This window comes from Meleagris gallopavo, chromosome 2, assembly GCF_905368555.1.
Source record: "Meleagris gallopavo chromosome 2, MGAL_WU_HG_1.1, whole genome shotgun sequence".
Classification (NCBI taxonomy): domain Eukaryota; kingdom Metazoa; phylum Chordata; class Aves; order Galliformes; family Phasianidae; genus Meleagris; species Meleagris gallopavo.
Genome location: NC_139405.1, coordinates 78,274,348 through 78,298,698, shown reverse-complemented (window position 1 = coordinate 78,298,698; position 24,351 = coordinate 78,274,348). Strand labels below are relative to the sequence as shown.

General features: G+C 37.8%; 1 protein-coding gene across 1 annotated transcript in view; it reads left to right on the top strand.

The window, feature by feature from the left end:
- The window catches only part of BCKDHB (branched chain keto acid dehydrogenase E1 subunit beta), a 108,724-nt gene that overhangs the window by 12,743 nt on the left and 71,630 nt on the right, over positions 1 to 24,351 (top strand). Inside the window, exons 4-8 of the mRNA XM_010707698.2 lie at positions 9,044 to 9,177; positions 12,216 to 12,371; positions 16,377 to 16,485; positions 20,401 to 20,498; positions 23,222 to 23,332. Of these exons, the coding sequence (XP_010706000.2) occupies positions 9,044 to 9,177; positions 12,216 to 12,371; positions 16,377 to 16,485; positions 20,401 to 20,498; positions 23,222 to 23,332 (608 nt within the window). The remainder of the gene's footprint in view (positions 1 to 9,043; positions 9,178 to 12,215; positions 12,372 to 16,376; positions 16,486 to 20,400; positions 20,499 to 23,221; positions 23,333 to 24,351) is intronic.

Here is a 24,351-nt window from a genome sequence, read left to right as displayed (position 1 = left end):
CAAGGTTGGAAAAGGCCTCCAGGATCATCCAGTCCAACTGTCCACCTACCCCCAATATTTTCCCACTAAACCTTGTCCCTTAGTACAACATCTAAATGTTTCTTGAATGCCTCTGGGGATGGTGACTCCGTGAGCTCCCTGGGCAGTCCATTCCAGTTCCTGACCACCCTTTCAGAGAAGAAATTTTTCCTAACATCCAAGTTGAATCCCTGCTTGTGTAACTTGAGGCCATTCCCTCTATTCCTATTGCTAGATACATGAGAGGAAAAGCTGACTCCCACCTTCCACATCCTTTCAGGTAGTTGTAGAGGCAGTAAGGTCTACCCTGGTCCTCCTCTTCTCCAGACTCAGCAATTCTAGTTCCCTAAACTGTTCCTTATAAGACGTGTCCTCCAGAGCTCTCACCAGCTTTGTTACCCTTCTGTGGACCTACTCCAGGGCCTTGATGTCTTTTTTGTAGTGAGGGGCCAAAAACTGAGAACAGTACTTGAGGTGTTCAGGAGGACAGTCACCTTCCTTTTCCTGCTGCCAACACTATTTCTGATACCAGCCAGGATGCTATTGGCCTTTTTGGCTACCTGGGATACCTGCTGCTTCATGTTTAGCAGAGTGTCAACCAACACTCCTAGGTCCATTTCCTCCATGCAGTCTTCCAACCACTCTGCCCCAAGCCTGTACTGTTGCCTGGAGCTGTTGTGGCCAAAGTGCAGGACTAGCCACCTGGACTTGTTGAACTTCATTCTAAGCCTGGAAATCCAGCCTGTCCAGATCTCTCTGTAGGGCCTTCCTATCCCCAGACAGATCGATGCTTCCTCCCCACTTGCTGTCATCTACAAACTTACTGAGGATGGACTCAATGCCCTCATCCAGATTGTCAATAAACATATTGAACAGAATGGGTCAAATATCTGAGACATTTTGCAACAGAAACACTTTGAGGAGAAAGTTAATTCAGTATTGTCTTCTCGTGACTAAAATGACGTAACATACTAGCAGTTACTGAAAGTCTCCTTTATGTTACTTTGTTGACACGCTATATCCTTATAATCTGGCAGGGATTTTTCCCTATTCAATGGGAGCACTGCATATTGATAAATTTTTTTCGTTTTTTTTTTTTTCTCATGTCCTTTGCATTATCTGAGATACATGTTTTTCATTACTGCATATTCTTGGAAATACAGTACTTTATCTTTTTTTTTAGTGGCGTTAAATCCATGCTGTTGTGTTGAGCGTAGTTGCTTCACAATATAGACTAGAGCCAGCTTGCTTTCAGACTGTCATGAAGTATTTGTACGCTACTGATTCTACTGAGTGGGAGAGGGTGCCTCTGTTTCTTCCCAAGTTTGTCACTCAGATAGCCTACTCAGCCTCTTGTAGCAGAGAGGCTATGATTTAGTACTTAGCTTTGGTAACTGTTGTGCATTTTCCTGTTGGATATTTTGTAGTGCTATGTAACATGGCACATAGTCAGAAAATGTGTGGAACTGATCAAAGTTGATGTATTATCCCACGTGTAAGTGGTGAATGCTGATTTTAGAGCTTGTTTTTGCAAGTGAATATTCTATCACCTGATATAGCTTTCCAAGTCTCCATAGTCAGTTATGTTTTTCTGCAGGTGTGCTTCTTGTGCAGCAAAAATTTTTGGTGGGTGGGCAAGGGATGCGATGAATCATTGCTGTAGGAACACACGAATGCTGTGCTGTGGTTAGGCAGAGTGCTTTTTTCTTGAGTCTGGTATAATGTGGTGTATGAGCCAGGTGATCAGAATGAATTCATCGCTGAGTGAGCTACCTGCATTGTCAGCAGAAAAGAAAGAAAGAAATTCTGGTGAGTAAATCTGCAGCTTTGATGTGAACTGTTGATAAAATATTTTTCTAACGATTTGGAGCTGAATCAGTACTGTTTTATCAATGTCATGAAACGTCCCCATCAGCAGGGTAGGTGCAGAAAAGATGTTAGGACATCCAGCACATAGCCCTGCTTGGGGCTGTTAATGAGCCATAGAATAATAAAGGTTGGAAAGAAGAGACCTTGAAGGTCATCTGCTCCAAACCAATTTTCACAGTAAGAGCCAGTTTAGGTTGCTTGTCCAGGAGAGTTTTGAACATGTCAGGAAGGAGCTTGTATAACTGTTCTGGGTAGCTTGTTTGAGCATTTGTCTAACATCAGAGTGAATTGTTTTCCTTAAATAATTATTTTTCCTTTTTGCATCTGTTTCGCATATCACCGAGCTCCTGAAGAGAACTTCTATGCAATTGCTTGTCTGTTTTTCTAGTATGGAAGGATTAAACGACATACAAATTTACTGGCCATTTCAAGTTAATGCAAAAGCTTTGCATTAGCCTCTCCTGACCTCTTCTGTTCCCACTTGCCTGCTGAGAAAGGGAGAAAATTAGGTAACACATTTTATCATTTATGCTTTACTCTTTAGCTCTTGTGGGGATGCTAGTTTTTCTTAGATGATAGGAAATCTAGCATGGAGGAGAGGGCAAGAAAAGTAAGTTTATCTTATGTTCTGTCAGTAGGCAGAGCTGTAAATAAACAAATTTCCCAGGTCTTCCCTCACCCAGAGAGCCACAAGCCTGGCAGTTAAGTAAATGCTTAATGTTACTTCATGTTAGAAACAACTTCAAGGTTTTACTAGAAAGTAAGTATCCTTTCTTTCCACACCTGCAACTCACTAACTGCACAGACCATAAGAATTTAAGAGTTGTATAAGGTTATAAGAATAAGGTCATGGAGAGGCTTGCTCTTCATCCATGCTAACATTTTTTTTTGTGCTCCAGTAGTTCTCCTGACTCTGATATTATTGAGATTCTTTGAGAATGATGATTAAATGGAAATTGAATACATACTCTTTTCTCCTAAGGGACTCTTAGGGGAGAGGTAGAAGCACAATTGGAGTATATGGAGCACTTGGAAATAAAATGTACCGTGTTGAGCAAGGGAACATCATGCTGAGAATGCTTTGAGCTGTTGCTACTTCACATATTCAGGTCTGTTTATATGTATAAATGCTTCAGAAATAGTAATTAGGGAAGACTTAGCAGCTGAAGGGGTATTTTTTCTTATAATTTCCAGTTTACCTGAACTACTCTTCTGAATGGAACAAAAGAAATCTGGATAAACCTGTGAGGAATTCCTGTTCTTCACAGCTACCTGTCAGAATAGGTGTCCTTTCCTTTGGGCAACACTCTGGTGATCAGTGCTTCAGAAGTATAGATTTATTTATTTATTTATTTCTTAATTTAATCTTTTCTGAGAATCCTGTGAAACAAGTGAAACCAAGCAGTCATTTGACTGCTATAAAGCTTTCATATGGAAGATGTCGGGATCTTTTTTTGCAAAGTAGTGTTATAGCAGATTCTGCAGCAACAGAAGAGAGAGCAGAAAATGTAGTTCAGTGCATGCAGGTCTCCTTTCTGACCTGGATTTCTGTCTCTTGCAGTTTTCTTAAATGTTTTTTTTTTTTTCTTTTTTTTTTTTCTTTTTTTTATTTAGTTATATCTAGATGCCATGTCCTGACTTGTTGGTTTAAGGGAAGAGCTGGAATACTGTTATGGGATTACCTGCTAATTAACCAAAATTCAAATGGATTTTACATTCATCCTGGGTTGTGGGATATATATTTAGCTTTAGAATATATTTAGCTTGTTGGACTCTTCTGTTTGACTTGTAATATAGATTTTTAATTGAAGCTCCTGAGTTCACAGGGCAAATAAAATGTTGCCTAGATAAATTGCTAATAATTTTATTATTAAAACAACCCAGTATTAATGTTTTTTTTTTTTTTTTAAGATGCCTTTTTTTAACGTGAGTGATGTAGAAATACCCAAAAGAAAAGTGTCCTTAAGAAACTAACCAGTACTACACAAATCACTCAAATATTTGAACATATGCTCTTACAGAGCAAAAGGCTCTGGAGTTGGAGCCTTGGGTCATGTGTTAGTACATAGGACATTTCATATTGTTTGAATAACTCATTTTTAGAGATAAATTAAAACAGAAACGTTTCACCCATTGTAGATATTGAAAGCTGAAATAGTTTTTTCCTGACAGCTTGGAATAAATAAAGAAGAAGCAGGCCAAAACATTAATGCATAATAATCGATTACATATGCCTGTAAACATGTGTTCTGTTAGGTTGCTATGAACTTTTTCCTTTTGGAGCAGGAAATGATTGTAAGACTGAGTTAAATCTGTTGCCTCTTAGGCAAAGTGTCAGTGACAGTTTAAGCACTGGTGAGGTTCTTTTTTTTCAGAAGATGTCAGAGACCAATCTTGTTTTATTCAAATAAAAGCAGTTCACAGGTGGATGAAAGAACTGAATAATAATTAAAAAAAATCAATCAGCTGCTACTTTTTTTTCTCAGTTTTTAATCTTTTCAGATTTACCTTACTAGGTGATGTATTTATTCACTTTCTTAATGTGCATCTAACCCTCTTTCTGAATTCCTGAGGTGGAGACATAAGGAGAATCATCTACGTTCCATGTAGGTCTGTATGTGACATATGTTTAATTCACTGCATGGAGAAGAACATCAGCTTGTTCAGATGGCTGAAAGTAGGGATGATGAGAAAGCTGGGCAGGCTGAATGAAAGTGGAACGTCTCCCCAGAGGCTGATGCATGAGGGCTCAGATAAGGCAGAGGTGTCACTTCCTTCCATCCATGGTAATGAAAATCTGAGTTTGTATTGCTTGTTTTGAGCTGCTTTGCTGATGTGAAAGGCATGTTTTGGGAAGTATTTCTTCGTTGATACGGAAGCGAAGTATGGAAAGATAAAGTATCTCTGGATTATTAGTCTTGAGTTAAAGTTCAGCTGAGTGAATGGTTTCCAAAGGCTGATATGAATAACTCCATCAAAACAGACTTCCTTCCCACATTTTGAAAAGTATGTAAACATATATAAGCTTTTAGTTTTCAATGTTTTATATTTGGTATTCCTTTTATTAATGGTTTTCAGATTGTGTAAATACAAATAAGAGGCTAAAAACATACCCTAACATTTCTAGTGTTCAGGAAATTTGCTTTATATGATAATGTGTATATCTTCTGTTCTGAAAGTCTAGCTTTTATGTAAAACAAGATCATAATGAAGCCATATCCAAGACTTGTTTTCCCATCTAATGAGTAGAAAAGGCATACTTTAGGCTTTGGTTGAAAGAGGGGTCCTTATAATTGTTATACATCTAAAATTAATTCCTAAGTTATGAATCTCATATAGTGAGAATTACCTGAATGTCTTTACTGTTTCAAGCTGTAGTACCTCAGGGTTACACCTTTACTTCTGAAAGTTCCAATTAGGTACTTCAAACTGATTATAGTATAACTGTTGTGGTATATTTTATGTTTTCTTTCACTGATTCTCATATCATTTATTTTATTGTACCCATCTATAGCATCATGCTGCCTCTAATTTAATCCCAAAACTTTTTCAGGAGTTTCATTAGGGTGTCTTTTATATTCTGAATCACAGAGGGGAATGTTAGTGTCGTGATTGTAAAATACTTCTAATTCATTCATCTACCTAAAAATGATATTAAACAATTATTTTTGAAGTTCATATAAATGACTGCTCAAAAACTAATTTTGTAAGATTGTTCAAGTCCACTTAATTCTTTTTGCATGATGATATTACAGTTATTTATAGGACCAATGCACAAAACTATTTCAGCTTACTCTGAAAAATCTGTTCTTAAAAGAGTAAGATCAGGTAAGCTTAGTATTATTTGACTGTTTCTGGGCAATTCTCAACAATCCATTTGTTTTCTTATATGACAGTAAGCATTGCTGGCTTGTTTTACTTTTCTATCTATAATACATCTGGCTTCCAGTGCTCTGCCTGAGAGGGAAGAATTGTGACCAAATGGACCAGCACATCCAAGAGAAACAAATTGAAATGCAAACCTAACCTTCCCTTATGCTGCTACTGGTTTTCAGGACTCTATTAAGTGTTGTAAATTTAAAAAAATACATTTGCTTGTATACAATCAGAATACCATGTGAGCAAATGAGGTGAAATGCTTTAACTGCCTGTAAATGTCTATGAAGCAGACACATGTAATATGATGTTCACACGTTATAAATTTGAGACAAAATGATTAAAAAAAATAATTAAGAAAAGCAAACATTACATTCATCATTGAAGAGAAGGGCTTCCTCACAGGCCCAAGTGGTGGTGAAGTCTGGGACAGGTACACACGTTTTCATGGGTGCTTTATGCTCCTTTTTCCTGGCTAAAAATTCTTTGGCTGAAGAAAACCGGCTGTTCATTGGATTATACTGGCTATAGGCCCTGAAAAATAAAAATACAGGTGCTAAATGGAGACTTGGATTGCTTAGGCTGCTACCAGTGGTACAGACACCTGCAGCGGAGGCCTGTTGCACATTAGGAGAGGGGAAGGCTGTGGTGCCCCTCAGCAGAGGGAGACCCTGCGGGATGCATACAGCTGTCCTCTGGGTTCAGGGGCAGCAGCATGTGGTTGCTCTAATTTAAAAATCATTCTATGGCGGTGTTATAGGGTTTCTTTTGTCTTTCCATGGTATTTCTTTCTTTCTCTGTCTTACGTGTTAGTTCACTGATCTACTGATTCTGCATTCTGCTAAATTGCCCTTAGTGCCAAAATTCCTTTTTTTGCATGTGAAAAGGAAAGTAGGGATGTGACTTAAACTGTCCCTATTGTCAGTTTCTAAGGGTAGACATAATCCCCTTTTGAAGCTTTTCAAACCATTTTTTCTTCTTGATAAATTTCTTGGCAATAAAACCAATGATTGATATCTGTCTGAAATTAGTATAATTTAATTGCAAGGGCAATAAAAACAAACAACGTTTTTTTTTTAAGATCTTTTCCATGTGTGAATTTCCTACTCTTTTTATGGGAATCTGTTTGGTTTGGGGCTATTTTTATGCAATGATGCTGGTAGTACATGTAAAGGAAGAATAGGAATATGGAGGCTTGATGTTTTATTGAGGCACACTGATAAGATAAATGCCCAGCAACAGTAAATGTCAGTGCTGTGAAGTTACTGCCATTCTGACTTTCTGCATCATTTTTGGTCTGAAGAACTTTTAAACATGATACCTGTAAGGATTATTTTTTTTCAGGACATGTGAAATGAAGTACAGTTGACTCACATCTGGAAATTACTTGGGTTAGTTTGCTCATATATTTTGGAAGTGAGAGCTGGTTTATCTACTTGTAAACTGTTCTAAGATCTGCAGGGTGATGTGATTCAGGAGTTGATCAGGATAATATTCAGTGACTATTTGGCATAGTGACAACAAAGAACTTATCTCAAAAGCTATGCAATGATTTTGTTAATCTGGAATTCAGTCTTAATTGCTGATTTAGCTATGGTAACATTTTTGTGTCTCCCAGGAATGTCAATTCTTCTAAGTCCTAAGAAATGAAATCTTGAAGTTTCTTGGAAATTAATTTCTAAACAAAAAGTGGCCCAGTGTGCTCATATCTTAAAATTACTGTAGGTCACAGGGGTTTGATACAAACACTCATTTTTAAAGAATGAGTGGAAGTCATGGAAGTTCAGAAAACAATGCTTCCCTCCAGGGGAAAAAAAAAAAAACAAAAACAAACCAACAAAAAAAGCACAGGTGCTTGAAAATATTTTTTCTGTCTTGCCTGTCAAACTGTAATATGTCCTGCAATTGTGCTAGGCATTCAGACTTGTGATGACTTACGTAGCCTCACTGACACTACTAACATTTTAGTATTGTTGGCTGGCATTCTTTTTTACTTGCCTTAAATGAGTTTGTTTTAGTGGCTGGAAAGCTACCTGATGGAAAGGGACTTGGTGTACTAATGGACAGTTGGCTGAATATGAGCCAGCAGTGTGCCCAGGTGGCCAAGAAGGCCAATGATATCCTGGCTTGTATCAGGAATGGTGTGGTGAGCAGGACTGGGGAAGTCATCCTGCCCCTGTACTCAGCACTGGTGAGGCCTCACCTGGAGGTTTTGGGCACCTCAGTACAGAAAGGACATGGAGGTGCTGGAGCAGGTCCAAAGAAAGGCACGTGGGCTTGTGAAGGGCTTGGAGAATATCCAGGAGAGACTGGAGTAACTGGGACTGTTTAGTCTGGGGAAGAGGAGGCTGAGGAGAGACCTTATTGCTCTCTTGCAATATCTGAAAGATGCCTACAGCGAGTGCGGGATTGGGCTCTTCTCACTGGTGACAAGTGACAGCATGAGGGGAAATGGCCTCAAGTTGCACCAGGGCAAGTTTAGGTTGGATATCGGGAAAAACTTCTTTACAGAAAGGGTTTTAAGCACTGGAATAGGCTCCCCAGGGAGGTGATTGGGTCACCATCCTTGGATGTTTTCAAAGACCATTTGGATGTGGTGCTCAGGGACGTGATTTAGCGGAGGGTAGTTGGAGTTAGGGTAGTATGGTTAGGTTGTGGTTGGACTTGATGATCTTGAAGGTCTTTTCCTACCTGAGCAATTCTATGATTCCATAATTCTATGGTTCTGTGATTCCTACTGGTGAACCAAATTCTTTAGGAAATGCAGTCTTTCTTTAATTAAAAAACTGGTTAGGCTGGGATCTGCTTACGGGGAGTGGTGGGAAAAGACAGCATACTGGAGATAGATGGCGCGTGTAGGGCCATGTATGTTTGAGGATGGACAGATAATTTTGATTGTCTAGAAAAAAAAACAGTTGAAGTAACAATACTTTTTCTCTGTTGTAACTTTCTTAATGTTTGCGAGTGTTTATTCCTCCTGTGTAAACATGACCACACACGTTCATTTGCGCGTTATTGGAACAACTTATTTTCCTCGAAGTGCTAATAAGAATATTGTAAATTACTTAAGCTGTTCTTAACTTACATCTAACCCTAACCCTTGTCTTCCTTTGAATGACTGCAGATACCTGTATCTGTAATGAATGTTCATGATTGATACACATAAAAAGCCTACCTAAAGAGCAATATGCTCAATTGCAGACAATTTAACTTGAATATTTCTGGTGCTAGGTTTTCCACTTACAACTGGTGCATTAAAGGAATTGTTCTTGTTTTACAGGCAAAGACAGAGTTTTTAATACCCCTTTGTGTGAGCAAGGAATTGTTGGATTTGGTATTGGAGTTGCTGTTGCAGGTGCTACAGCCATTGCAGAAATTCAGTTTGCAGATTACATTTTTCCAGCATTTGATCAGGTTAGTACCAATAATTTTGAATGAAGTAAAAAAGTTGTTTTGTGAATTTGTTTTAAATATTCTTTTGTTAGCATTAATACTTGATCTGAATATGTGCTTTATGCAAAAATAGCCATGGCTGCAATACTAATATTTATGCATGCCCTGTGTAAACAGGAAGGTACCAGTCTCAGGTTGAATGCTGATTAAATAATGTAAATTAGTTTAAACTGCCTTAAATTCCCCAGCTGTGTTGTCCCAACACCATCTCTTACTTCTTTGTGTGATTGCAGGCCAACTATTTGTCAACAGGAAAAACTGTGAATTTGAACTGAGCTGACTGTCTTCTGGGAATGGGGAAACAACTGGGCTATATGACTACTCTTCATAGAATCATAGATTCATAGAATCATAAAATCACAAGGCTGGAAATGACCTGCAAAATCATCTAGTCCAACAGTCCTCCCATTACCATTGTTACCAGAAGCCTCTAAACAATATCTCGTAGATCCTCATCCAGATGCCTCTTGAACACTGCCGGGGACGGCGACTCCACCACCTCCCTGGGTAGCCATTCCAGTGCCTGACCACTCTCTGAGGGAATAAGTTCTTCCTTATGTCTAACCTAAACCTCCTCTGGTACAACTTGTGGCCATTTCCTCGGGTCCTGTTTGTTGCCTGGGAGAAGAGGCCAAACCCCTCCTCATCACAACCTTCCTTCAGGAAGTTGTAGAGTGCAATGAGGTCTCCCCTGAGCCTCCTCTTCTCCAGACTAAATAATCCCAGCTCCCTCAGCTGCTCCTCATAAGACTTGTGCTCCAGACCACTCACCAGTTTGATTGCCCTTCTCTGGACACGTTCCAGGGCCTCAATGTCTTTCTTGTAGTGAGGGGCCCAAAACTGAACACAGTACTCAAGGTGTCGCCTCACCAGTGCTGAGTACAGGGGGATGATTACCTCCCTGCTCCTGCTGGCCACACTATTTCTAATTCAGGCCAGGATGGCATTGGCTCTCTTGGCCACCTGGGCACACTGTTGGCTCATGTTCAGCTGAGCATCAGCCAACACCTCCAGGTCCCTTTTCTCTTCACAGTCATCCAGCCACTCATCCCCAAGCCTATAGCACTGTATGGGGTTGTTGTAGCCAGAGTGTGGGACCCGGCACTTGGCCTTGTTGAACCTCATCCTATTCACCTTAGCCCAGTGATCCAGCTTATCTAGATCCCTCTGAATGGCCTTCCTACCCTCAGACAGATCGACGCTACCTCCCAACTTGGTATTATCTGCAAACTTATTGAGGGTATACTCACTCCCTTCATCTAGGTCATCAATAAAGATATTAAACAAGATGAGCCCCATTACCGACCCCTGGAGGACACCACTTGTAATGGATCACCAGCTGGACTTAGCTCCCTTAACCATTACCTGTTGGGCACAGCCCTCTAGCCAGTTCCTTACCCAATGAAGAATATACTGGTGCAGGCCACTGGCAGCCAGTTTCCCCAGAAGAATATTGTGAGAGACCGTGTTAAAGGCTTTGCTGAAGTCTAAGTAGACTACATCAACTGCCCTTCCCTCATCTATCAGTCTGGTCGCCCAGTCGTAGAAGAGATGAGGTTGGTCAAGCATGACCTGCCTTTCATGAACCCATGCTGGCTGGGCCTGATCCCCTGGATGCCACACACATGTTGTGTGATCTCACCTAAGATGATTTACTCCATAACCTTCCTGGTACTGAGATCAGGCTGACAAGCCTGTAGTTCCCCGGATCCTCCTTATGGCCTTTCTTGTAGATGGGAGTCACATTGCCAAGTCTCCAATCCTCTGGGACCTCTCTAGATAATGAGGAGCACTGGTAGATGGCCAACAGCAGCTCAGCAATCACCCCTGCCAGCTCCCTCAGCACCCTAGGATGAAGCCTGTCCAGTCCCATGGACTTGTGACAGTCCAGATGGAGGAGGAGCTCTCTAACCGTCTCCACCTGAATCACCGGGGGTGTATCTGTGTAGCATCCCAGACTTCCAGATCAGGGTGTAAAGTGCCCTGAGGATAACTGACCTGCCTATTAAAGACAGATATAAAGAAGGCGTTGGAGGACCTCAGTGGTCACATTCCCCGCTGCATCAAGTAAAGGATGGAAACTCTCCCTGGTTCTTCTCTTACTGTTGATATATTTATAATAGGATTTCTTATTCTCTCTTATTGCAGTGGCCAATCTGAGTTCAAGTTGGGCTTTTGCCCTTCTAACTTCCTCCCTGCATACCTTAGCAACTTCCTTGTAATCTCCCCAAGTAGCCTGTCCTTTCTTCCAAAAGACTCTCTTTTTCTTCCAGAGTCTCAACATTTCTCGGCTCATCCACATTGGTCTTCTTCCCCTACGGCTCACCTTATGGCATTCAGGAACAGCCTGTTAGTGTACCTTTAAGATTTCCATCATGAGAAGCATCCAGGCTTCCTGGACCCTTTACCCTTAAGGAGCGACTCCCAAGGGAGTCAAAGTCCACCCTCTTGAAGTCCAAGATAGCAGTTTTGTTAGTCACCCTTCTGACATCTCCAAAAATAGAGAATTCAACAATTTCATGGTTGCTCTGCCCAAGACAGTCCCCAGCCTTCACATCTCACACCTTCTCTGTTAGTGAAGAGCAGGTCTAGCAGGGCATCACCCCTGGTAGGGTCTCCTACCAGCTGCTTGAGGAAGCTATCTTCCACACACTCTAGAAACTTCTTGGACTGCTTCCTCTGTAGGATGTGTTATATTATATTTCCAACGTATATCAGGGAAATTGAAGTCTCCCACAAGAACGAGTGCTGGCGATCAGCGCGACTTCCGCAAGCTGCTCATAAATGAGTGTTTAACTTGAACCCACTAAACTACCAACTCACTTGCCTTGGAAAATGTTTACCTTTCAATATAATTAAAGGAGTCTTTTGCAGCTAGTTTAGTCCTCTGAATTCTATGCATGGAGTAGATGATATAGATGTATCTTATGTATTATAGAGGTTTAATGATATGTAACTAGAGGTATTGGACTGGATATTACTTTTTCTTTTTTCCTCAGATTGTTAATGAAGCAGCAAAGTATCGTTACCGCTCAGGAGATCTGTTTAATTGCGGAAACCTCACTATCAGAGCCCCCTGGGGTTGTGTGGGACATGGTGCGCTGTATCACTCTCAAAGTCCAGAAGCTTTTTTTGCTCACTGTCCAGGGATAAAGGTACAGTAATTCTTATGTTACAAAGATTGATTGTGGGTGAACCTGACTAATCAGACTAATGAGTCTGAGTGCAGGCAGGGAAGGGAGAATGGAAAACAATGTACACAGCAGAACATCTGAATGTGCTAATTAAGAACTATGTTAGAATCTTTCCATTAATAAAGCTTAAACTGTGTTAAGAGTTGGAGAATTTATAGTCATAATTGAAACAACCTTTAGCAGGTATAGCATTGTGTTTGCTTTTTGCACTAAAAGCATACATTTTACATTTGCTCAGTGTCGCCAACATACCACAGAAATTAAAAACTTATGAATAGTGCTTTCCTTTTTTTTTTTTTTTCCTACATGTGTCCTTAAGTGATTTATAAAATTCATGTATATAAATGACAGTGAAAAAACAAGAGCTATTAGTTGCACTGAAACTGAAACGCAGGAGGTTCAGTCTGAAATACCAGGAAGCGCTTATTTAACTGTGCGGGTGACTGAGCCCTGGTTGCCTAAAAAGGCTGTAGAATCTCCTTCCTTGAGGATATTCAAAAGCCATATTAAAGTGATCCTGGACAACCTTTTTTGGTTTTGAGCAGGGACTGTGCCAGGTGGATCCAGAGGGCCCATCTAACCTCAACTGTTCTATGATTATGTGAATGATACCTTGGGGCAAGCTTTCTGTGTGGGAAAGTGGCATTTCTTGAAAGTAAAGCTTCTTAGCATTTAGATGTGGTTCTTAGTGAAGATGGAGTGGGGGAATCTGGTCATCTGGGATTAAGAAAACATTCTTTGGCAGCTTCCTGAGTAAATTCTGAGTAAAGCCCATTCTTTCTGAGTAAATTTAATGTCCGTGGACTTGTACATTTGGATTAACTGACATCCAACCCATTAAGGGATGAATCATAGCTTGATTAATGGGATGGACTTGAACAAAAACAGTATTTGTATGTGGAAGACACATGTTCATTGTTTATCTTTTGTTTAAACTACTCCTTAATATGGTATTGGTGTACTGAAATGTCAGATATTACTCTTGTACAGGGAGGCTATAAGCATTTATCCTACTTGTAAATAAGAGCTTACATCGTTCACGTTTTATTGTATGTTATTTGCATTGTATTTCATGATCCTTGAAAAAGAGGAATACATCTTCATGTTTGGATATTTTTAAGGACTTTGAGGTGTTCTTATACTAAACTTGAAAATATTCAGCAATATAGATAAGTAAACTACAGAGTCTCTTGCCAGGTATTTGATTCTGAAAGTTTCTTGAGCTTTTTGAAAAAAACGTGAGTAGTTTATTATGATGTAGAAGAATAAAATAGTTTTATGATTAAGATACTGACATCAGGTCTATCTGCTGGCCTTCTTTGTCAATCTCAAATCTTCATATCGAACTAACTAAGTGCTGAGATTTTGTGTTGGTTAAAACCCTTTCTAATTCAGTGCAGTCTAATACTACTGAGTTTAGTCTTCTGAATAAGTTAGTCAAAATTTTATTTTATTATGCTCGATGATTTCATTTTCTTTTGTCTTTGATTCTTCTTTTTGTTTTTTCCTTTTTATTTTCTTCTGACCCTTTCAGGTCAATATCTTAATCTGTATATCTTAGCTATACCAAGGATGAGATGCAAGGATGCATTAATGGGGGCAAATATGTTGGTTTATGGCTTGCAGGTACTACTGGGAAAAAGTGGTGGGCACTGGGGTTTGGAAGAAGCCTTAGGGACTGTAGGGAATTAAAAGTTGCTGAAGAGCCTAAAGGAACCCAAAGCGGAAATTCCTTGGGTAATGTGCTAAGATACATTGTTACAGTTAATTGCTGCCATCTCAGTTAAAGAACACATTAAATTCTATGGAATTGGTGGAACGATATATTAATTTTGGATGCATGGAGGAGTACTCTTTTGAATTTTGTATCTTTGTGAAAACAGTGTTGCATCTTTGATTTTTTCTGCAAAGCTGTTCGTTAATACAGTTAATGTTTAAAACAGTTATTACTGTTGAAACTCTCAATATGTTAGTAGTAGATATTAATGTAACTCAGTGAAGGCTTTGTCATCTGTGCATATTTTGCATGGGAAGTAAGGCCATGATTTACAGGTTGGAGAGGACAGGAAACGTCCCACAGGAGAATGGTTTGCAGAACTGCCCTCTTACTAAGCTCTGTAGCTGGTTTCTGACTGAAGGTTTTAACACTTCTTGGTAAGCAAAAGGTGAGATTCAGATTTCAGTAGCAGAAGAAGGTTTATGTAAACTTGGTTGTTGAGGGGAGAAACTGTAATCATTAGCACTTAAGAATAAAGTTTGTTGAAGTGAGGAGGACATTGTTAGATCATTGTTTCTTTCGTCTACCATTGTGAGGAGATGTCTTAGAGCATTCATCTGTCTTAAATACTGACTCTCTTTATTCAACTGCAAGAGCGTGCCAGGATCTTTGCCATTGCAGATAGAAATTTTCTTTCCATTTCCAGCTGAAATTTCTTTCTAACTTGAAACTTCAATTCATCTTTCCTTTCATGGAGAACGGACAGATGCATTGCACAGAGAGCAATTGTTTTCCCTTTAGTCGTTGTTTCTTCTTAGACTAAACAAATCAAACTATCAAGGAGATTTTTTTGGCATCTGTTTTGATTCATTTTCTTTCAAAACAATGTACTCATGAAGTATTCCAACTGAATTTCTAGCAGTGATTTTTTCAATAACACTAATACTTCCTTCACTACATGATGATGTCTTCTAAAGCTAGTGTCCTAGTTATCTGTTGAGCAAATAATGCATTCAGATCTTTCTCTGAATGTCTACTGTCAAGTTCTAAATTTGTAACAAAAATTTACTTTCTAAATGCTGACTTACCACTGTGTATCATTCAGTTTTCCTTTGATTTTGTCTGTCGCATCTTTAATGTGAACTGAACTTTTTTATATCATCCTCTTTACTGGTGGTGACTCTGAGCTTTTGAATAGTTTTCATTTCTGCATTCTGAGTTTGCATCATAAATGAGTAAGGTAAAAGCCTGTCCTAAAAGTGGTCCTGAAGGAGCTGCACTGCCAGCATTCATCAGTCTGAAAATTTTTCATGTCTGTTGTCAAATGTTTTGTTGAAATTTAAATAGATTGCTTCTCCCTTGCTTAGAAAATTCACTTACTGAGTTAATTGGATGAGATAGATGATTTATGTTGTGTTTTGAATCTTCACCGCTATAAAATGAAGTTCTGAATAACTTCACAGCTACAAAATGCTTACTAGTATTTTTGACCCCCAGTGTATGTCAGATTTGAATTCCATGGGATGTAATTTATCTGTTCTGATTCCTCAATTTCCGAGGAAATTGAGCTCTCTTGGCTTCTGTCTTCATTTAAACTGTGAAGTTTGGTGACTTTCTGTTTGTTATTAATATTCTCTTAGACCATCCATAATTAACTCTTCTGTTGGCAAAGCAGTTATATTTTTTTTCCTTCTGAGTGCTCAGTTTACATCTAGAGACTTTACTAAGGCCTCCAAAATGACCAGATTTCAAACTTCTGCCATAAGTAAAATTCCTTTTCCAGTCTTTACTGCACCAAGTCTGAAGTTCTTCCATCCTCCTATGAGGAGTTCACCTATACAACTTGAGATCACTCAGCTGCTTTTTTTTGTCATCCATCTACATTAATTTTAAAAAAGTAGCACTTCAATAGTTTGTTGAATCAAACTTTTTTTTCTATTCTTTCAACCTGAAAATGCTCTTCTTAAAAAGTTAGTTATAGTTAGTATTACCTGAGGAGAATAAAACAGTATTTATAACATGATGTAAGAGGAAACTATTCAAGTCTCAAGAATGAATTAAATAAAATATGAAATAAAATTCAAAACTTGGAGTGTGTGTTAGTGATGCAGCACTGATTTTAATGAACTTTGTAGCAACTTAGTAGCTATGGAGTTTTATTTAAAGCAAATAATTGCTTTGTTTTTGCAGTCAGTGTATTGTTGAGGAAGCTTGTACTCGAAATAAACTATTTAAAAATATTTTTACAGATTGTTATTCCAAGGAGTCCTCTTCAGGCCAAAGGATTGCTGCTGTCATGCATAGAGGATAAAAATCCATGCATATTCTTTGAACCTAAAATACTTTATAGAGCTGCAGGTAAGGATGCGCTGTATTTTCCAGTAAAGCAATATTTATTTTTGCCCATGTATTTCCTTAGTTACAGCTAAGTTGATAGTGTAGCAAAAATCTTGATTTGCACTCATCTTGTCTTTAGCTGCGTTTGGGCTTGCATTTGTAGAGAAAATCTGCAAACTAAGTAAGATTTCAAAATTTGCATACAAACATGAATATTTACAGTCAGATTCATGTTCAGTGGGTGTTGGAAGTGGAATGCTTTGTATAGTCTTGAGTTTTGGAGAAAAAAAGAAGAAACAGAGCTAAAAGACATTGTCTCATGAAATTGCATGGTGGAAATACAAACTAGACTGAGTCTGTTTAAGTATAAGTGATGTGTAGACTGTACAGTTAACAGAGAGAATTTGGAATAACAAAACTTTAAATCATTTAAGGATAAACTGGCTGTAGTTAGCACACTGATTTATGGAGTTCCTCACAGACTTTATTGGGATAGAGCAATGTAAGTTTGACAGAAGTGAAAGTGCTGTTCTTTTGGTAATTCTAAATATTAAAATTAATTGCTAGAATTGTTTTTATTTTTACAGAGGAGATGATTTTATGCAGTCACCGTTGTTAAAAATTTTAAATTTCTTTTGAATGCTTCATTTCTGAAAGTGTAGAAAATTCTGATTTTGTTTGGCAGGAAATGAGGTTGCCTTTGCTATTTTTCTTTGCTTCAGTCATAGTGACCTTTTTGTTCAGTTTTAGCAGACATCATTATGCATGATGTAATAAAACAGTAAATTGAAGATGTTGTATCATCAGTGTTAATTGTAACAATGCAGTTGTTACTGAGGACTGCTGAAGCTGTACTGGACAAGAGAGTGTAGGAAGAGAAAATTGCATTTGGAGAGATAGGCGGAGTGTCTGGTTGAGCAGCTTATGGCAGTAGGCATCGTTATTCATCATTCCTATGTTGTATAATTTTGTCTAACAGCTATTTCGAATAGTGAAACAAATGTCTTCAAAACAGCACTTTCTTTCACTGTTTTTAATATTTAAAATTCTCAGCTGCAGACTGCAGCATTAATAAAATATTTACTTTCATAATGGAATGAATGACTGCACATTAAAAATACACACAGCTATTGAGAGCACAGTGGGTTTTTCATGTATGAGAAATTGATCTGTGAAAAAATTGCTGGATCTTCTGATGATCACAGATGGGTCACACGATAGAAATCTTGAGTGAAAATGTGCTGAAATAGTGGTTAGTTGGGTTTGTATGTTGGTCTGTAACCAACCGCAGCGTTTTCAGTAATTTCTGAAAGAACTTACTGATGATGTTGCTGTGTAATCTCACGGTCTGATTTCCAGAGAAATTACCTTTGATTTTTAAGAACATCAGTTTAGTGATCTAGGCTGAAACTTGTAGTGCCACCATGTGACAAGGCCAGTTGTGACTAACTTCTTTCATTTTCTTGTTGATCACGTTTGGATATTCCTTCTTATGGCTTTCCTCCTAGTCCTGATTTACTTCCTTTTGCATTGGAAAAGTCTTTATCCAGCTACTCTTAATGGGAACAGAAGTTTTTACGTATATTCATGTGCCTTTTATAAAATTAGAAGCAAATGGATGCAAACATTTCTGAGAAAAAGTCCAAAATTAAATACAGAAATGCACATCTGCAGAGTGAATTCTGTTGCTGGTTAACTTACGAAGTTATAACATTATTACAAGTGCCATGGTGATGTCCCCCTAAATGTTGGAGATGCTGAGAAAATATCTGAATTAAAAAAAATAAAAAAGCAAAAGCAAAAGGAGGCTCTGATTTATAAATAAGTGGTTATCAGACTGTGTATGTAGTGTCGAGAGCACGTAATGATTATGAATCAAAGGAGATGAGTCACCTTGACATTATCAGGTTTAGACATCTTGTGGAGAAGCTACTCTGATGTTTTTTGACCTTTTCATTTTCATTTCATTGTACCATATATGACATTGGTGCTGTAGAAATAAATATGACTTGCATCAGTGGTTGTTATAGAGACAAGACAGTAAGATTAGAAAACATATGTTTTCTTTCTGCGCTTCAGACTGCTCTTTAAAAAAAAAAAGCAACAGATGGTGCAGCCTTTTAAGACTGTGATGGTCTGATGGTCCTTTTTGTCTGATTACTACTTTTTGTTAATTGCTTTACTTGAAATCTGGTTTTGAAATACTTGATTTAAAATATTTATAAATTCAGTAATAGATGAATGTATTGCTCTGCATATAAACATTGTTGTCCTGGTTTGGTTAATTGTTATGCAAGAAAATGCACAGGATAATTTCATGTGCTGTTTTATATCACTGTTAATGGAGGAAGGAGATTTGTAAGGGCATTTGAATAAAATCCTGTCAAATCTAGACTTCCCTTATAGTTTTTTTTGACAAGCATTTAAGTATTCAAGAATGGTTTAGCCATAATAAGAAATTAGATAATTATAATTTGTAATTGTATGCTGCATTTAATTTTTCTAAATTGCTGAAACCATGACACAGAGGAGCTCTGTGTATCGTGTGTGCTATGCAGGTCTTCTGCTGGTGCAGAAGTCCACCTGTTTTCCAAACTGTATTCATGTCAGTTGTCTGAGCTTACATTTGTATATATTGAATCTATTTCTACACTGTCCCTGTTCACATTGAGATATATGTGACATAAAAATAAGAAAAAACATTTTAACTGCAAGTGTGGCCAAACACAGGAACAGACTGCCCAGAGAATTGTGGAGGTGCTGGAAGCCCTACTGAGCCTGAACAACACGCTTGTGGTGAGAGAAGGCTGTGAGCACAGGTCTTGGACTAGGTGATCCCTGGAGCTTTCTTCCTACCTAAACCATTATGTGATTCTCTAGCACTTGGTGTTTGTATACCATCTCTGGTCTGGGAAAAAAAAATATATATATTTTAGAAAACTATTCAGGTATTCACTACTTGATTTATTAAAAATAGATTTCTTCCTAATGTACAAGTCAGGAAAGAACTGCTTGCATCGGATCTGCTGTACGAATGAGAGAAAACAGAAGATGCTTAATTTTTCCTAAGATGTTTCCATCTAAAAATTGTTAATTGGGTACTAATTTGAGTGGAACCGTCTTCAGAGTTATAGTGAAGGCAAAATGTTTTTTTCCCCAGGGAGGTGATTGAGTCACCATCCCTGGATTGTGTTTAAAGACCGTTTGGATGTGGTGCTCAGAGACATGATTTAGTGGAGGGTTGTTAGAGTTTGGGTAATATGGTTAGGTTGCAGTTGGACTTGATGATCTTGAAGGTCATTTCCAACCTGAGCAATTCTATGATTCTATTGTTTTTTTTTGTTTGTTTTTCCCTAGTTACTTTAATGGTAATGTATTTTTGCTGAATTAAATATTTGAGTCACTTAACTGCTATCATCAGAAGTTCCTGTGACAGTTTCTGTGCAGATTCTGAAAGCTGCTTTTCCTACCACTTCACTGTGGAGTGTCATTATTGGTAGATAGCAGGAGAGTGCTTTGAATATTGAAATGTGATTTCAAGGCTATGTTGATGTTTACTCAAATCAACTGCAGTCTTTGCTTGAGATTTTAAACCATTTAAACCATTAAGGCAAAGTCCATTTCGAAATCTGATGCTAATAGCACTGACTTGGTGAGCAGCTGGATCTACTGCTACAATGATGTGTTTGTGTATCTTTTTGTATGCTACACAAGATAAATGAAACATTACAGTGAATGCATTCAATACGTTATAATTAAAATATTTTTAATTGTAGCAAAACCTCTGAAATAAAGGATAATTCTTAACGTGATTTGGTCTATTGCTTTAAATAGCATTAGTGTCAAGAAAAAAGTTTAGTGTATGTTTTTATGGGATATTACTGACGAGGAAAAGAATCTAATGCTTATTTTTCACTTAGTTTTTTCTTTTTTCAGTGGAACAAGTTCCTGTGGAACCCTACAACATTCCTCTGTCTCAAGCTGAGGTGCTGCGGCAAGGCAGTGATGTGACACTGGTTGCTTGGGGCACACAGGTCAGTAAGATTCTTTGAAGCTCATTGTTGTCCATCAGAGCCCAGATTAAGGGCCAGGAGCTGAACTTCATACTCAGTTTCAAGTGCCATCCAGTAAACTTTGTATGTGTTCTGTCAGTACATAGCTGAATTAATGATTCTCTTTATTTCTGTTTATGTGAAACCTGCTTTTTAATGCGTAAGATTTCACTCATTTTTTTTGAAGCTGACACTGAAAATGTGGAAGAAGTGTGGAACCTCTGCTGGAGGTTGATGATTTATGTACTGTTGTGAAAGTTACACTTTTAAGAATGTGGTGGTGGAATGGACTCTGAGGAAGGCAGTGGGAAGGACAGCTGAAAGTATGTTGAAAGAAAAGTATAGATCTTTACTGCAGAATTTAAAAATAGTGCAGTCAGTCTGGGGTTGCCTTTATGCAGAGAATTGAAATATATAGAAAATTTAGGTAATTTAAAACCATTAAAATAAATAAAGATAGTTTGGTTTCTGATGGTTTATTTTCAAAGCTGGTCAAGAATACGATTCAGCTCCCCTTGTCCCCAGTTAAGATGTTCAAATATTAAAAAAAAAGAAATAGTAAGAACAAAACCATACAAAAAACCCAAACACATTCATGTTGAAGAATGATAGAAAACAAATTTTAGTCTAGACTGGAATTACCAGAAAAGTCTTTAAATTGCCTTTAACCTGTAATTTAGCAAATTACAATTTTCCTGGCTTAATTATGTGTCTGGGAAACTGTTAGAGGGAGGGAGTGTTGTAACTTTCATCACAATAGTGTTGATCTGTGGAGTTGGTTATTTTTTGCTTTTTGTTTGAAATCTGTTATCTTCTTTGCTTTCCTGTGATAGGTCAAGCAGCCAAAGGACAAGAAAACTTTATAGCTATGATTATTCCTTCTAGTTATTATTATAGACTACTTTGATATCTTTACTTGTGCTTATTTCTCCAACAGAAAACAGTTTATACGTTTATCCTTGTTCCCTTTTGAAAGTGAGTGCACGTTTTTCCTAGATAATGCCTGCTCCTTTTGGATGGAATCTTAATATTCATCAGGCTCCCCAAAACCGAAATGATAAATAACCATAAAGATGTTATACTTTAAAGATCACTTAAGTATTGGCTATTGGTAAAGCTGTCGAAAGCAATTAAAATAACATCCTACAGTTGTATGGAGTGGACTTGGAATGACATGTTTTCAAAGAACTGTGCTTTAGAGCTTGCGAAATGTAAGCTGAGTGTTGAGACAGGCAACTGTTTTGATGTACAGCCCTAATGTGGATTTAGGATCTGACTTAACCATGGGTGTGGCTGTGTAATACAGAATGGGGGACTGTTACATAGAACTTCTCCCTCTTTCAGGATTTCTTGGCAGAAGTATACGCATGTACATCACATGGAGGATGTGCTCTGTGTTGCGTTATACAAGAACTGTTGAGTGTATCTCTGTGTAGAGATAGAGATCTGCTTAGCATGATCTCTAAGCTAAGCAGAAAATAAAGCATGTTTTGTATCAGAATTCTGCAAGTGAGTTTTTGTTGTGAGTGTGTGCGTAACGTGGAACTTGATGGCTACATGTACAGCGGAACCAACAAATCCATTTCAATAGGCAGAGAGTGATCACACATACTAAAATGTTTCTTCTTGTGGGTTTTGTATGCTAGGTAGTTGCTTGGCAGCTGCTGCCCTAGCGAGGTTACCTGATGTGTGCTTTCCTGAGTTTACTAATGAAGGGCAGTAATGGCTTTTAGTTCCCCTCCAGTTGTACTCAATGTTTTATGGTCATTAACTAATCCTTATCCCTTGTGAACTAGACAAATATTTTCACTTATGCATCATAGTAATGGCACAAACATCCTTCCCATGTGTCACACTGAAAACTCTCTAACCATTACAGCCACTGATGCGTTAGAAGTTTAAACAAAAACACTGCAAGCTATTTCTTTTTACTGTTACAATACTTGTATTGTGATTTATCTTTTAAGCAGCCCTCTGATGTTTAGCTATTCCTATTTGTGTAATACAGATTCATGTTAAATCTTTAATCATCTTGTTTCAGTGTAGATTTTTGCTCTGTGTAACACTGACTACAGCCCTTTGATCCCTGGCAGTTACTGCCATCTCGCCGTGTCCATATTATTAAATGCTGTTGTCTCCCTGACCGAGGTGAAACTTCTTGTTGGGGGTGGTCCTTGGCTTCCATCCCCTGAACTGTGCCTAGCAGTTGCTCAAGGGAGATACCTCAGTCCAAACCTGCATTATGAAACATTCCAACCCTCTGACAATGAGGACTACCAGAATTTATTGACAACATCATGTCACGAAATTCTGTATTAAAATGCATCACTGATATTTGGATCTTGGTTTAGGTACAGCCTTGAGAAAAATCTTATCCTAAAACCCAAACTGACTGGAATAATAAAATACTGAGGCCTGGTACTGCTCAGTGAATGATACTTTTCTTGCAAGTAGCAGTTTTGTTTTCAGTGATTCTTGAAATTTGTTTTTCCTTTCTTGAAGTAACGCTGAAATGCAAAGAATAGTGTAAGGAGTAAATTAGAAGAATGAAGTGAGAAATAAATACTGATGAAGCTACTAAATAAAACATTTTCTGCTAAAAAAAACAGGTAACGTTAAATCATTGTATGTATTTAGTATGTGTAATTTAGGACATCTTAAACAGAAATGAAATATTTACTTGTAATAATACATTGCCTTTTCAGGTACATGTGATCAAAGAAGTTGCTGTGATGGCTCAGGAAAAGCTAGGGGTGTCCTGTGAAGTTATTGATCTGAGGACCATCTTACCCTGGGATACAGAGACTATTTGCAAGGTAAGGAAATGGTGTATGTTAATTAAAAGAAAAAACAAAAAAGAACCCCAAAAACCTATTGGTAAAAGCAATTTAAATACTAGTGACTTTGTATTTTATGGTTTTTTTTTTTTAAAGGTCTAAATTTTTGTTTATTTAAACATGGAGTTATATCTTGCTTCTTAAAAGTTTGATTTTCAGTTGAAGTGTTTCTAGTATTTGTTTCCAGTGTACTTTACATTACTTGGATGTGCTTTCTCTGAATAAAAAATGAAATGAGTTGTCATGATCAATATGAAGAGAAACTTCTATGCACGATTTTAGTTGTTTCTAACAAATCCTTTAGAAGCCCTTGTGGATAAAGCAAAACCAAAATGTTAAGTGTTTTCTTCCCTTTTTTAAAAACTTGAGCTGTCATGCTGTGAAATCAAAGCATCTCTCTGAAAAAACAGTTAAGTCTGTTTCATTGGATTGGATCTGCGCTGAAATGCAACCAGGAAAGAAATGTGGTTGTGCACAGGAAACACAGAGCTGTAGTTCTACAACAGTTTGCAAATCTGTGTTTTAGAAATAGATACTCTGTGAAGATCTTCAGCTTGTTTTCCATCCTAATGATCTTTTAAAGTAATTGTTGCATAAATGAAAAAGATGGAACAGATAAATGTTGCTTTAGATTTTTTAACAAGCTTACTGTTAAGAATTTAAAGTGAGTTTTTTCTTGAGGTATAATGCATGTTGGTTGAGCAGTTCCTATATTATAACAAATGTCTAATAGTAAATGTTTTTAGCATTGATTTTATGTTAGTATGTATGCGGGCTGGCCTGTCTAGTGAGAGAAATGTTAAAATTATCTCTTTCTATCTATCTTGTCTGCTTGTTCAGCTGGAAATAATCAGTAGTTTGTATTTGGAACTAGGCAGTACTGCAAGTTTTAAACTTCGTTTGTACCCTGTGCAGCTTTTAAGGTAGGTAATATCTAACATAAGCAGAAAGATGGAAATGATAGCTGTAGCTGCTTGCTGTTGCCTAATTCCAAGAAG